Source organism: Talpa occidentalis, unplaced genomic scaffold (genome assembly GCF_014898055.3).
Source record: "Talpa occidentalis isolate TD23 unplaced genomic scaffold, MPIMG_talOcc4v2.1 talOcc4.9, whole genome shotgun sequence".
Classification (NCBI taxonomy): Eukaryota; Metazoa; Chordata; class Mammalia; order Eulipotyphla; family Talpidae; genus Talpa; species Talpa occidentalis.
Window position 1 is genome coordinate 16,795,774 of NW_023605305.1, and position 14,728 is coordinate 16,810,501.

General features: G+C 36.8%; 1 protein-coding gene across 8 annotated transcripts in view; it reads left to right on the plus strand.

Annotated features, from left to right (window-relative positions):
- EPB41 (erythrocyte membrane protein band 4.1) overlaps positions 1-14,728 on the plus strand; it is a 152,728-nt gene that overhangs the window by 100,791 nt on the left and 37,209 nt on the right. For 4 of the 8 annotated variants that reach the window (XM_054691576.1, XM_054691569.1, XM_054691572.1 and 1 more), the window contains exons 12-13: positions 7,689-7,894; positions 11,869-11,931. In XM_054691576.1, coding sequence (XP_054547551.1) covers positions 7,689-7,894; positions 11,869-11,931 — 269 coding nt within the window. The remainder of the gene's footprint in view (positions 1-7,688; positions 7,895-11,868; positions 11,932-14,728) is intronic. The other 4 variants (XM_054691571.1, XM_054691574.1, XM_054691575.1 and 1 more) reach the window with 2 other exon arrangements.

Sequence of the window (14,728 nt, forward strand, 5' to 3'; positions counted from 1 at the left end):
ATTATTGGTGACTTTACCATAGCATCACAGAGTTTTGGGGCTTGGGAAAAGATGAAATCATTTATTCCAGTCACCTAATTTTATAGAAGTGGAGTTGATCCAAAAAAAAAAAAAAAAAGTAATTTGTCCAAAGTTAACATAGTTCAGCAGCACAAACTTAGGACAGAATCTACATTGCCTGGTAGCTAGAATAATCCTCTCTTTCCTTGCTGTATTCTTTGTTGTCTCCTTCCTATCTACATATTTTGAGAATTTTTTTGAAAGATGTATCATCTTAACTGGTCCTTACAATTACCACAGTACTTGTTATATTATAAGCACTTTGGTAAATGTTGAAAATAACATGATTGCTTCTCCTGTTTAGTTGAATGTGTGCAGAATTTTATGTTCCAAATTCCTATGTGATATTTTCTAAATGTGAATCTTTTGTCAGCTATATACTCGTATAGATACTATATATACATACATATATATGTCTATTCTCTGTGTCTTGCTTTTTCGTTCTTTTAATGGTATCATTGGATGAACAGAACCTCTACATCTTAATGTAATCTAGTTGATCAAATTTTTACTTTTTTGCAAAGAATTTATGAGTTCAATTTAAGAAATCTTTGCCTACTCATGATCATGAGGTGTTTTCTGAAACCCTTGTTATTTATATTTCATATTTAGATTAATAATCCATCTGGGATTATTTTTGCATGTAAAATGAAATAGAAGTCAAAATTAATTTGGTTTTTTTTTTTTTTTTTGGGCCTCCCCGGTGGCGCAGCGGTTGAGCGCTGGGTTGCGAAGCTGCCCGCAGCCTCTGCAGTGCCGGTTCGATCCCCGGCTGCTCCCTGGCCACCGGAGGAGGGTCCCACACGGCGCGCAGACCTCTCCTGCCGCCCTCTGCTCCCCTCAGCAGTGTGCTTCAGTCTGCCTGCTCTGCCCCCCACTCTGGCTCTGGTGAATTCTCTCACCCTCCTGCGCTTCTAACTGTACCCAGTGCTTGTATAAATAAATAAAAATGAATCTTAAAAAAAAAATTAAAAAAAAACATTAATTTGTTTTTCATGTGGATATTCCATTGACTCTGTACACTGTATTAAAGATATCATGGGCCTCCCCGGTGGCGCAGCGGTTGAGCACTGGGTTGCGAACCTGCCCGCAGCCTCTGCGGCACCGGTTCGATCCCCGGCTGCTCCCCGGCCACCAGAGGAGGGTCCCACATGGCGCGCAGACCTCTCCTGCGGCCCGCTGCTCCCCTCAGCAGTGTACTTCGGTCCTTCTGCCTGCTCTGCTCCCTGCTCTGGCTCTGGTGAATTCTCTCACCCTCCCGTGCTTCTGACTGTACCCAGTGCATGTATAAACAAAACAAGCAAATAAATAAATAAATAAACAAACAAACATGCCTCTATTAAAAAAAAAAAAAAATAAAGATATCATTCTTTCCCCATTGTATTCCAGTATCACCTTTGTTATAAATCAAGTAACCATAAATTTTGGGAGTTTATTCCTGATCTAATCTGTTCTATTGGTCTCTGCCTATACCACACTGTCTTAATTATTCCAGCTTTATAACAAGTTTTTGTTTGAAGTTGTAAGTTCTCCAACTATCTTCTTTAATATTCTTGACCCTTGTTGTTTTCTTATATATTTTAGAATCAGATTTGCAGTTTCCTTATTTATTTTAATGGTTTATCTATGGAGTTTTTTTTTTTTAAGATTTTTTTTTTTAATACAAGTGCTGGGGTACAGGCCAGGTACGCGGGAGGGTGAGAGGATTCACCAGAGACAGAGCGGGGAACAGAACAGGCAGACTGACGAAATACACTGCTGAGGGGAGCAGCGTGTGAGACAGGAGAGGTCTGCCATGTCATGTGGGATTCTCACTGGCCGGCCTGGATCGAACCCACGCTGCAGAGGCTGCGAACAGCTTCACGGTGCAGCGCTCAACTGCCTGCGCCACCAGGGAGGCCCCTATCTGTGGAGTATATTTGGTACATAATGACATCAAGCAAAAGTAATAGTAATTGTATTACTTCTTTTCCAACTCATACTTTTAATTTCTTTTTTGCTTTGTTGCTGGCTAGAATTCATGACAATTAGTATTCTTCTTGCTCCCAATCTCAGGGAGAAAACATCATCACTTCTTCATTCAATATGTTTGCTATAGGTTGTTCATTCAAAATGTAGCTACCTTTTATCAGATAAGGGCATTTTCTTTTATTCCTAGTTTCTTTGTGGTTATCATGAATGAATGTTGACTTTTAGCAAGTGCTTTTTACTTTATCAGATGATGTAATAAAATGATTTCCCTTTTTTGTTATGTGGATTGCATTGATTGACTTTTAATTGTTAAACTTTGCTTTCTTATAGTAAACTCAATTTGATCATAATGTTTTTCTTATAAAATAATTTTAGGATTTTTGCAACTATTTGCATAAGGGAGATAGGCCTATAGTTTTCCTTTCATGTAATATTGTGGTCAGGTTTTAGTATCAAGTCTCAACTTACCAAAATAAATTGAGAGAGATTTGCCTATTTTTCTGTTCTCTGAAAGAGCTTATGTAAAATTGATGTTATTTTTTTCCTTAATGTTTGGAAAATTCACCAATAAAGCCATCTGGTCCAATAGGTCTCTTTGTGTGAGGGTTCTTTACATAGAGATTCTTTATTAGAGTCCTTTATTAGATAAAGGACTATTAAGATGTTCTAATGTTCTTGTTTCAGTCTTGGTAATTGTACTTTTCTAGGAAATGTCCATTCCATCTAGATTTTCAAATTTATTTCCATAAAGTTGGGTATCTTTTAATATCTATGAGACCCCTAGCAAAGTTCTTTTTTGTGTTCCTGATATAAGTTGTGCCTCTTTTTTTCTTCAGTAGTCTTACTGCAGATCTATTAATTTTACTAATTTTTTTCAAAGAACCACCTTTTGGTTTTGTTATCTTTTCTTTCTTTTTTTTTTTTTAAGATTTATTTTTATTTATTTATACAAGCACTGGGTATAGTCAGAAGCGCTGGTGGGTGAGAGAATTCACCAGAGCCAGAGCGGGGAGCAGAGCATGCAGAAGGACCAAAGTACACTGCTGAGGGGAGCAGCAGGCAGCAGGAGAGGTCTGCGAGCCATGTGGGACCCTCCTCCAGTGGCCGGGAGCAGCCGGGGCTTGAACCGGTGCTGCAGAGGCTGCGGGCAGCTTCGCAGCCCAGCGCTCAACCCCTGCGCCACTGGGGAGGCCCGGTTTTGTTATCTTTTCATAGTATATTTTTAAAATTTAATTTATGCCAACTGTTTGTTATTTTATTTCTACTTTCACATAATTGTTTTTTTTCTAATTTCTTGAAATGGTTACCTATTGGTGTTCATTATTTCTTAAAATCTATCCTTCGGATTCAAGTGACTTGCCCAAGGTCACACACAGTTAGCAACAAGACTAGATATATAGAATCTAGAACTGTTCTCTGTTAAATGAGAGGACCCAATAAAAGGGGGGAAAACAATCTAGAATATTCTCCAAAACCTGTATTTTTTGCTATTCACTATGATAACTTCTTTTTTGTAGATGAGAATAATAAAAGATGTTCATAGTCAATATTCATTGAGCCCTAATAAAGCAGGCACTGTTCTGAACATTTTGCATGTATTGTCCTTTAAGCTTCTGAATTGCATATAAACTTGGGTAGGGCAAAATTTTTTATAGTTCTCTTTTCAAATGTCTTCTTTTTCTCTGTGCTATCTTCCTAGTATAAAAACTAGAAACAGTCAATGGGAACTATTTTTCTCTCCTTTTTCTATATCTTTCTCCATTCTTTATAATAGATTTTTTTTCTCTATTATGTCCCCTCTTTTTTGTTTTTTAATGAATATAAAATCCTCTGAGCTAGAGATGATATATTAGAGAATCGTTTATAAAAACCTCATTTTATTGATACAAATGACTATCCCCTTTCTCTTCCATTATATGCTCAGCATCTGCTTCACCAGCTGGAGAACTAAAACTGATTCAGATCCCATTTATATGATGGAGTGACGACAAGTCACAAGGATAGTAATAATGATGACAGGAACTTCTCAGCTTGTATTGTACTTTTGCTTTCAAAACATTTTCATATTTTTTTTTTTAAGATTTATTTATTTATTTTACAAGCACTGGGTACAGTCAGAAGCGTGGGAGGGTGAGAGAATTCACCAGAGCGGGGAACAGAACAGGCAGACTGACGAAATACACTGCTGAGGGGGGCAGCGGGTGGCAGGAGAGGTCTGCGCGCCGTGTGGGAAAGTTCGCCTGGCGGCCAGGGATCAAGCTGGCATTGCAGAGGCTGCAGACCGGTTTGTTCCCTGGATGCTGGCGAGGGTCCCACAAAAAACAAAAACATAGATTCTTATTTAGTAGCAACAACCTAGTGAGCAAGAAGCTTTCAGGATTTCTTGTTTTAATTCATGAGAAACTAGGCCACAAAAATGCCATGTTACTCATTGGAGTCATACAGCCAAGTACTTCTTTCATTTGGTGGTTGTGGTTGCAAGTGATCTTTGCCAGGAGCATATATCTGTATCATCTTTGGAGCTTTGAGACAAACCAGATGCCAGCTCTCACTCTTAGAAGCCTCATCTGCCTGTCATGGGCTCGAGCATTAGCTGGATTTTTGGTTTGTGTTTCAGGATCCACAGATGATTCATGTGGGTCCTCTGATCATGGACCCATTGATCCACTGCATATTGTTGCGCCAACACCATACACACTAGCAGAAGTAATGCTGGTAACACAGCTAGAACCAGAATTTAAGTCTTTTTTTACTCACTATGATGGTTTTGAGTTTTATTCTTTACTGCTCAAGTATGTAACTGAGATTTTTCTGTTGTCAGATAAGACCAAAATAATACTGAAATTAATGGGTCCATAACATTACCGCTGCCAGCACTCTTCTTTGTCTGTACCTTCAGAAATGGGAAACAATTGAATGTTTAAAGTATTTTCTATATATGTTAAGTATATGTTATGTTCTATATATGTTAAGTATATTTTCTATATATGTATTTTCTATATATGCACCAAAATCTTGTAATAGCTAACAAATGAGTTCATAAGGTTGGAGAACCAAAACATCTTCAAAAGTAATCACTACCCCAAACCCTGAATACACTAAAAAGCATTGAATACTCTTCAGGGGGTGAATTATATGGCATGTAAATAAAGCTATTTTTAAAAATAACCCCAATCACTGTGATTCTCTGTTGTCATCCATAGTTTGAGTCTTATGGAGAAAAGGAAAGAACTTTGCCTCTTTCCAGGGCTGCCAGGTGATATCTTTCACTTGAATCACATGTCAGTGTAATTAATATAGTTAATTTTTGACCAAAATACTCATAAAATTATATTAACTCATAATAAAAGAAATATAAGTCTAAGGTATAACATTAAAAATTGTTAAAATTTAGGGTTTTTCAAGTATTTTTCTATTCACTGACATGCCTTCTTCAACCACCCTATGTAATAACTGGTGTCTTCCACGTTTTACAACTGATGAACTTTCTGCCTCTTTCTAACTGCCAGTTTTCACACTTGTACCTACTTTTCCACAGACAGTACAGATTGGTGGGACTAGGAATGCTGAAGACATAAATCATTTGGCTCCACAATATTAGTTTTGGATTAAAACCAAACACAAGTGGCAAAATAACACATGGTGAAAGCATGGGCTATGTTTCTATGATGCCAAGCAGAGCTGAAATAATTCTTTGAGAGGAGGTGTGAATACACATGTATAATGATACTTTAACCCAACTGTGAGCAAAATATTTTGTCACATTCCCTTGTGTTGTTAGGTTTGGTCTGCCATCTGCCATTCTTGCACTGACTGGCTTCGAGCACTCATGAGTAGCAGGAACTTTGTTAGAAGCACAGAGTTTCCATCGAAAGATGAACTAGGGTCTTAATTCTGCTGTTTTTCCTATGCGTCCTCTGAGGAACAGTTTCTTTCACTGGATATCATTACAGAGTAATAATCATTTCTTTCTTGGTTTTGTATTTATGTGAATTTCATTTTTTTCTCTTCTGATTCATGCAATTCCTCTGTTTCATTTTATCTGTACTGCTTATAAATCTAAATTTATCAAGCTAAATTAAGTTCAATATGCTCATTTCGAGAAGGCAGGATAATTATGCAAAATAATTAAAATGTAAACATCTCAGTATTTGAAAGGCTGATAATCTGTTATCAGAAATGTTAAATTGTGTGGAAAAACACCTGCATTCTTAGCCACCTCCAGATAAGTGAGGTTATACTACAGATTACATAAATTTTTTTTTTAGTCCCTGAAAGAATGAGGATAAAAATCATTTAAAAAGTAAGGGTGTAATTGTTTTGTAGTAAGTGCTCTTAACCTTAAATACCCAATGCTTGAAACCATAACAACTGTTAACTACATGAAAAGATCAAGCTTTTGTCATTAACCTGTATTGTATATTCTCTCTCAAACAGTTTATGTATACCCTTTTCCTAAATCAAGGTTTCTTAACCACCACAACTTTGGCCTGTAAACATTAGATGCCAGTACCCCATCCCACTTCTCTTTCCTTGCGACAACCAAAAACATCTCCAGATATTTCCAGATGTTCCAGATGTCCAGCCCTAAATATACTAGAGAATAGGAGCTATTATACAAATTGGTGACTCTGCGAAAGGCTAAAATTCAAAAGGCTGTTGTTTTTTAAGGAGTAAAAACCAAAGGTTTTTTTTTTTTTTTTTTAGAGGCATGAATTTCTATTTATTTATTTGTTTGTTTATACATGCACTGGGTACAGTCAGAAGCGCGGGAGGGTGAGAGAATCCACCAGAGCCAGAGCGGGGAGCAGAGCAGGCAGAAGGACCGAAGTACACTGCTGAGGGGAGCAGCGGGCGGCAGGAGAGGTCTGCGCGCTATGTGGGACCCTCCTGCGGTGGCTGGGGAGCAGCCGGGGATCGAACCAGCGCCGCAGAGGCCGCAGAGGCTTCGCAACCCAGCGCTCAACCGCTGCGCCACCAGGGAGGCCCAAAACCAAAGGTTTTGAATTGATGTCATTTTACTCAAATGGTTTATTAAAAAGGAAAGTGTCTGGTTCAAAGGTAGACCCTTAAACAAGCATCAAAATTGTAGCATCTTATCAAACAAGCATCTCCTATCAGAAAATCCATTTATCAAGTTATTTTGTAATCACTCTAAGGAGACTACACAGAAGAAATCAGAATTAATCCTTTTTTTCCTAAATATATTTTTTAGGTTCCTAAAGCCACCTCTAACTAAATATATCTTTATTTTCAAAAGACTTCATGGAAGAAATCAGACTTAACCCTTTCCCCCCCTCCTGTCAACTACACTGCAGTTTCCTGAAACTAATAGATTACAAGGTTAAAGAATCGTGCCAACTTTTTAATAAAATAATTTCAGTTTCTTACTTTGATGTCTCCTGCCCTCTCCGTAGCCCCACTTATGGAACATGATAGTCAGCACATTTTAGCTTTTCCATTGAGGGTACTTTTAGCTTTTTTGTTGCCATCTAATACCTGGCGGAACACTAATGATTTATTTTTACCTTCTCTATGATAGCCCCGTGGACACTTAACACTTCTATATGTCCTGAATTTAAAATTATTTCACCTGGTGACTTTGAAATCACTCTTGCCTTCTCTTATGCTCCCCCTCTCCCTTCCTCACATAACAGCAGCTGCTGATTCAGCAGACCGAAGTCCTCGGCCCACATCTGCACCAGCCATTGCTCAGAGTCAGGTCACAGAAGGCAGTGTCCCAGGTGCACCTCTCAAAAAACCAGTGGCTTCTAAAACACCGAAGGAAACAGTGAAGGTTGAAGTAAAAAGGGAAGAAGTGCCACCTGAGCAAATTGAGCCAGAGCTCACAGAATCATGGAAGGTATGTCATAAATCCAAATAACTAGCTAATTCATTCTGATTTAGAGGTGTTAACTCCTTGACCAGGAAGGCTTTCAAAGCGGTTGATTCTTATAGAATCCTTACAGTTATTTTTTGCTCACTTTTTCTTAAAGAAGGTATCACCCATGAATTTGAAAGTATTTTCACAGAATTATATTATGAACATTATGAATTTCCCAGAAGTTTTAAGGTAACCCACACCTTGATCCAACTTGTATCTGAAAAAATGAGTCTATGGAACATACCAGCACTGTGATTGTCCATCATCATACAGGCGGAATTTCCACATTCTTTTTTAAGCTAGTAGTTTAAAATATAACTTGATTTCCGAGCATTAATATATCTTATCCATATTCAGAGAATATCTCGGTACTACATAAAGCACATCTGTATAGTCTTAAGTAGCTTCACAAAAAGGGGCAGCTGTGTTATGGAGAGGTTATGCTATTTGAGTTGCTTACAAATTCAAGTTGATTGTACCCACAGTCACTGAACCTTGTTGAAAAAGCACCATTTAAATTAGCAGATTTCCCAGGAGTAGCAGTAACATATGTTGACAAGATTTTTTTTAAAGACATTTAGATAGTGATAGAGTTGAGGTGTTAGTTCCAATTTATTGAAGTAAGTACCAGTCTCACTGTTGACAACAGGATTTATTAGAAGCAGTCTTTATAAGAAAAATTATATATTCATAGGTCTAAGGAATTCAAAACCATCTAAGACCCTAGTCTGTGCTCTCACCTTGGCAGACGGACTGATCCTGTGCTTTTGGAGCCAGTTCAATAGCTGGTTTATCTGTAGCGCAAGTAATTTAAGCTTTACAAAATAATTTAAAACTACCATTTTATAAACATCCATATTTACTGCATATTATTGATAAAAATCTAAACTCAGCCTTTTGGGTGGATCCCCCATCGTCCAGCAAATCACCAAATTGACAAACACAAAGGGAAGGAGGAGAGACATCTCTTTTGTGTTCGCCAGGCCTTTTAGAAAACACAGAGCTGTTCCCACATTAATGTGAATCTGCAAGAGCAGCAATACTGTGGACATCAAGGGGGTGTGCACTATTTAAAAAGGAGTGTCCCACATGTTATCATGTGGTAAACCTGCAAGTGTCTGTAATGCTGCCCAGCATGTAGTTGGCATTGTTGTAAACAAACAAGTGAAGGGCAAGATGCTTACCAAGAGAATTTATGTTTGTATTGAGCATATTAAGCTCTCTAAGAGCCAAGACAGCTTCCTGAATTATGTGAAATAAAATGATTAGGAAAAAAAGGAAGCCAAAGAGCAAGGTAAGTGGGTCCAGCTAAAGTGCCAGCCTGCTCTACCCACTGAAGCTCATATTGGGAATGAGTGGAAAGGAGCCTGAGGTGCTGGAATCCACTCCCTATGAATTCCTGGCATGATAGGTGTGGTGGTAAAAGACCTCTGGGTTATTTTTTTTAAAATAAAAACCTTAAACTCAGAGAAGTGAAAAAACTTGTAAATGATCAACACAGAAAGTGTACTGGGATTCAGAGTAGAAATGACCCAAATTTGTTGATTACCCCTTGTAGAAAAAGGTGCTATAGATGGATGTGCTTATGATTTTGACAGTGTCACAAAATCTGGTGTTTCCTTCCATTAATGTTCTTTACATTCAGTCCTAGAAAAAATAGCATGGTGACATTGTACTCTGAAGCAATGCTGCCAAGTGTGATTAAAAAGAATATGTCAAAACCACAGTTTTGATGAGTTTCTGTAAAGAGCTTAATGATACAAAGTGATTGATTTGACCCAAAATAGTTTTCGAATTTTGAAATATCCAGTGCTTTGGGCATTGCTCACTCTATTATGCTTCCTTTTAATAGTCTGTCTGGATTTATGTTGTTTATCCTTACTCAATTTGGGGTATAGAAGATGGCTATTACTAAAAGTATTTCAAAGTTAGGCAGGAGGCCTTAATATTCTCGCCCTACTATTAAGGATGAATCTTGCCCATTCATCAAACACATGGACTCCAACTCCCTAGAAAAGAAAATACAGCCTGCTGAATGTCGCAGCTGAGCCCTGTATGTGCTTATTTATAAATCAGACTTGGAAGCAATTGCATGTCTCAGGAACAATTTGTGTTGAGTTTTTTTTTGATGTCTTGTTGTTTTAATAAACTTAAAGATGAAATGCCCTCCTTAAATATATTGATCAACTAACAAAATTGTTTGTATTTACCTGCTCAATGTCTCATGTGACTTATAACATGTGTGCTTTAAGTGTAAAGATTTTCCTTTGTTTCTAACACTCATGTATGTCATACATTGATATCTTCATTGGTAAATTTGTTTTCAAGTGTTGTTTAAAGTTCTAGATCACTACAGAAGGGAAAGCAAAAACATGGCCTATTTGAACCTATATTTTTTTTTTATACGTAAGTAGGAAAATATTCTTCATGAATAGCATAATTTTCTTTTTTTGATTATTTGGCTATTCATATTACCTCTTCAGCCTTAAAATGGTTGGTGAGGTAGAAGATTGCTGTTGAGAATGACACCCCCTTGTAAGACTGCACCACGATGATTATATATATCAGCTTATTTCACAACCAACTTAAAGATGCACTTATTTGGGCACAACGCTGTACATAGAAATCTGTTAACCTAAACTGTTTTTGCCACTTTATTTCTTAAATGTAGGTGGAAAAAACCCACATCGAGGTCACAGTACCTACCTCAAATGGTGACCAAACACAGGTTTGTGCCAACAGGCCACTTGTTTCTTTACCCTTCCCCTCCCAAATTTTTCTTCTCCCCCATTCCCCTTTCCTTAAAAAAAAAAAAAAAAAAAAATATATATATATATATATATATATATATATATATATAAAGAAGGTTCAAACAAACTTCACTGAGCCAATATTTCATCATTTTTCTTTTTTTTTTGTTTTTTTAATAATTGCAAAACAGAAGCTTGCAGAAAAACCTGAAGAGCTGATAAGAATGAGGAAGGTTAGCTATATTTCCTCTCACAAGACTGACGTTACCATCACCCATGCTGACTTTGACAGTGCATTAAAAAGACAGTGATCCATTTTTTCATTGATTTCTCTTAATCAGAAATTATTTTAAATAGCTAATGTGTGTATATGCATATACACATAATACTATATGAAAGAAATTATAATCCTATACTATATATGAAATTTTCCATTAAAGCAAGCTTTTCAATGAAGAAATATCTTTTTAAACACAAAGAAATAATCAGTGAAGGCCAAACCTATCCTTTATGTTTAAACTTTATGAGAAATTTTCACAATGGCATTATAATCTTAGAATCATTGACAATATTTAATGCATACTTATCACAGAAACCATTATAGCAGCAGCTTCTAGAATTGTTACTAACTGTGGTTTTCTCTGCTCTGTGCTCTACTCTTCCCAACTAGAGGAGGATGAATCAGTTCTTCCTAAGTAGAATATTTGACTGATCATGTATAAAATGATTAGATTTTTCTTATGAAAGATATTAGGTATATACTGCAGTATTACCAAATATTAAATATGTCCAAAAAACTAAATGATGTTTTGAGCACTTTCCTACCCCATGTAACATGGAGTTTCAAAGATTCTTAAAGGCACATATCTTACGATAACCCTCAAACAGCTCAATTTCAAAAAAAAAAAAAAAAAAAAAAACAGCTTGTTATGTAAGGCGCCAATGAAGCTAGGAGCACTGTCTATTTAAATAACATCATCATATCTTTTCACTGTTCATGAGCAAGGCCATCCATTTTCTAGTATGATCATGTGTTCTGTGTGTCCTTGTGGTTCTGTGACCATTTCATGTTGGCATATGCTGCGCTGTGGACATTTTCACTTAAAATATTTTTTTTGGTTTGCCAATTTGCTGTTTTTTCCCCGCAAGAACAACATTTTAATTTTTTATGCTTTTCTGTTTTTCCCTCTTTCATTTTCACAGAAAAAGAGAGAGAGACTAGATGGTGAAAACATTTATATCAGACATAGCAATTTAATGTTGGAGGTTTGTATGAACTTGAAGCTTATTTCAGTTGGTTGCCTGTAACCCTCTGCACTCTTTGCTGATCTTTCTTCTTTCTATGCTGCATTTGGTTTTGCATGCCATTGCATGAAGGATTACTAGATTTAAAATGCTTTTGCATGTTGGTAAACATGAAGATACGCAACCTTCTCTCCTTCTGGCTCTTAGTTTCCATCTCTCATACTTATCTATAAAATATATGATTGGGACTACCTCTGCCTCGCATGGTTCCATTTACTCACTTTCAGAAAGTTCTCAATCATTGTTAAAAATTCCTTGAATTTTTAAAGAATATAGATTCCTATATCCCAAACATCAAATTTGGTCAGTTTTCATCTTCTGAATGGAGACAGTGTAGGAAAAATGATCACAATTCAAAAGATTTTAAATTTGGGGCATACTAGATAAGAACAGGAAGTCAGTTAGAGGAAAAAAACTAAGATGCGGGAAGGCAAGAAGGGAACCTAGCATTTTATATGTAGTTAGTCTGATATAAGCTAGGTTAATAATAAAAACAGGCCTGTGAGTATAGGATTATTAATTTAAAGATGAGAAAATTGAGGTTTAGAGTAATTAGGTAATATCCCTATTGTCACAGAACTGGTAAGTTGGTAAAGCATGGATTTAAGATAGGGTGTATCTAATTCTATTAAAGTATGATTTTTTTTTTCATTCAAAAATAGTACCTGTTGTCTGCCATAGGAATTGTTAGGTTATTTCCCTATTCAATATTGGTCAGATTTTTACTAGACATATATCCTTATACATTGTCTAGTTTTGGGCTAAGTATAAAATCAAGTAGAAATTAAGTAACTCCATGAGGAAAAATTAAGGAAACTGGAAGTATTCTGTGTTATTCACATTAATTTACACATTAGAAAAACACTTATATTGAAGCTGACCAGATTGCTTTACAATTCCCCTCAAGACAAAGCCCGAAGAAAGGGATGTAAATTCTGACATCAGTAATTTAACTTAAATATAAAGGAAATACAGATATAAAGGAAGATGACAAACATGGTTTCTGCCTTCAGGAAGCTTACAATGTAGGGAAGTGGGAGGAGAGAAATAATAAACAAGTCGTGATAAAATGATTGCAATTAGTCTAAAAGCTGTGAAGAAAATAAGCAGTATGTTATGATAATAAACAGGATCTACTTTAAGTAGGATGGACAGGGAAGTTAACTCTGAAGAGATAACATTTTAGCTGAAACCTAAAAGATAAACACATTCAATGTGGTAAAACTACTAAACCAAAAGTTTAAAGGAACTTTAATATAATGGCCTCTAATAATTACTAAACCTTGTCTTACTCCTTATCAATATGTATATTTTGAGTGCCTGCTATGTATAAGATATTTTGGTAAAAGTAATGAAAATTAAGGCCAAGGCCTCCCTGGTGGCGCAAGGGGTTAAGCACAGCACTGTGAAGCTATCCGTAGCCTCTGCAGCACAAGTTTGATCCCCAGCCAGCCAGGGGGCTACCCACATGGTGCAGCAGACCTCTCCTGTCTTGCCTGCTGTTCCCCTCAGCAGTGTATTTCAATCAGTCTGCCTGTTATGTTCCCCACTCTGTCTCTGGTGAATCTTCTCACCCTCCACCCCCGTACCTCTGGCCTTTACCAAATAAATTTATATATTTATTTAAATAAATAAATCTTTTTTTAAAAAAAGAAAGAAAATTAAGGCCAGCCTTTGTTAATCATGTCTTGTGTGGTAGGCAAATGCCAAGTGCTTTATATACATTTACCTCATGCAATGTGAGGTTGTCCAAGGCTGGATCTAAACTTGAATATTAGATCACTTTGCATTAGCCTATAACAGAAACTAGGAACCAGAATGTTTCCTCTTCTAAAGTTAGCAAGACTAGAGAAGACTAGCAGATATCAGTTGATCTTTTTGTACTCAGCATGTAATATCTTCCAATCCCAAACATGCCAATTTCTTTACTAGCTCATTCTCTTAACTGGAACCTGCAGTACCAATCATATATTTGTCATTAACTCCATAAGGTGTGGTATGGCTTCTGAGACTCAAAGTCCTTGTGTGTGATGTGTTTTTTCCAAGTATTTCATTGACAGCCATAATAGGAGATTCCTAAATAAGTGTGGTTTTGAAAATTAAAACTACTAACTACCATTTGAGAACATTTTATATTTAACAAAGTGTTTGGTTTAATTGCTGCTAAAATTACAAGATGATAGGCATCAAAAGTGTCTAACCTGACAACAACCAAAGTAATTTGGCTAACCACTGATTCTTTAGTTATTGTGAAAAAGTTTGTTGCCCTCCCTCCCCCCACCCCAACTCCCAAGGAGGTTTTCTCAAGTTATCTGTCACTTTCACAGGTTTTTTTTTTAAGCGTCCCTCCTTCCCCTACTCCTACCCCACCCCCACTAATGCTTTGTTCTGGCACAAATAAGGTCGGTCGAGTTCATTTTTAGATCTGCCGCCTCCTCCTCCATCTCCCAGAGAGAACCTGTAGCAAGTGTCTATGACAAATTCTATTTGGAACAGGTCCCTTTGAGATCTTAATTTTACTCTGTGCCCCCACAGGTTTCCAACAGAGCCAGCTAAGAAAGATGGAGAAAGTTCCCTCAGAAGCTACTGATTTATTGAAACATTTATTTCCTCAGGTTCCAAGTCAATCAAAAGCTAGGCAAGAAGAGTGACAGACCACCATTCTTTGATATTAAGAGGTTAACCCAGAGAATCTTGGTTTTACCATAGCATATTTTGCTCATTTTTGTTTTGCTCCATTTACACTTTAAACTCCTCC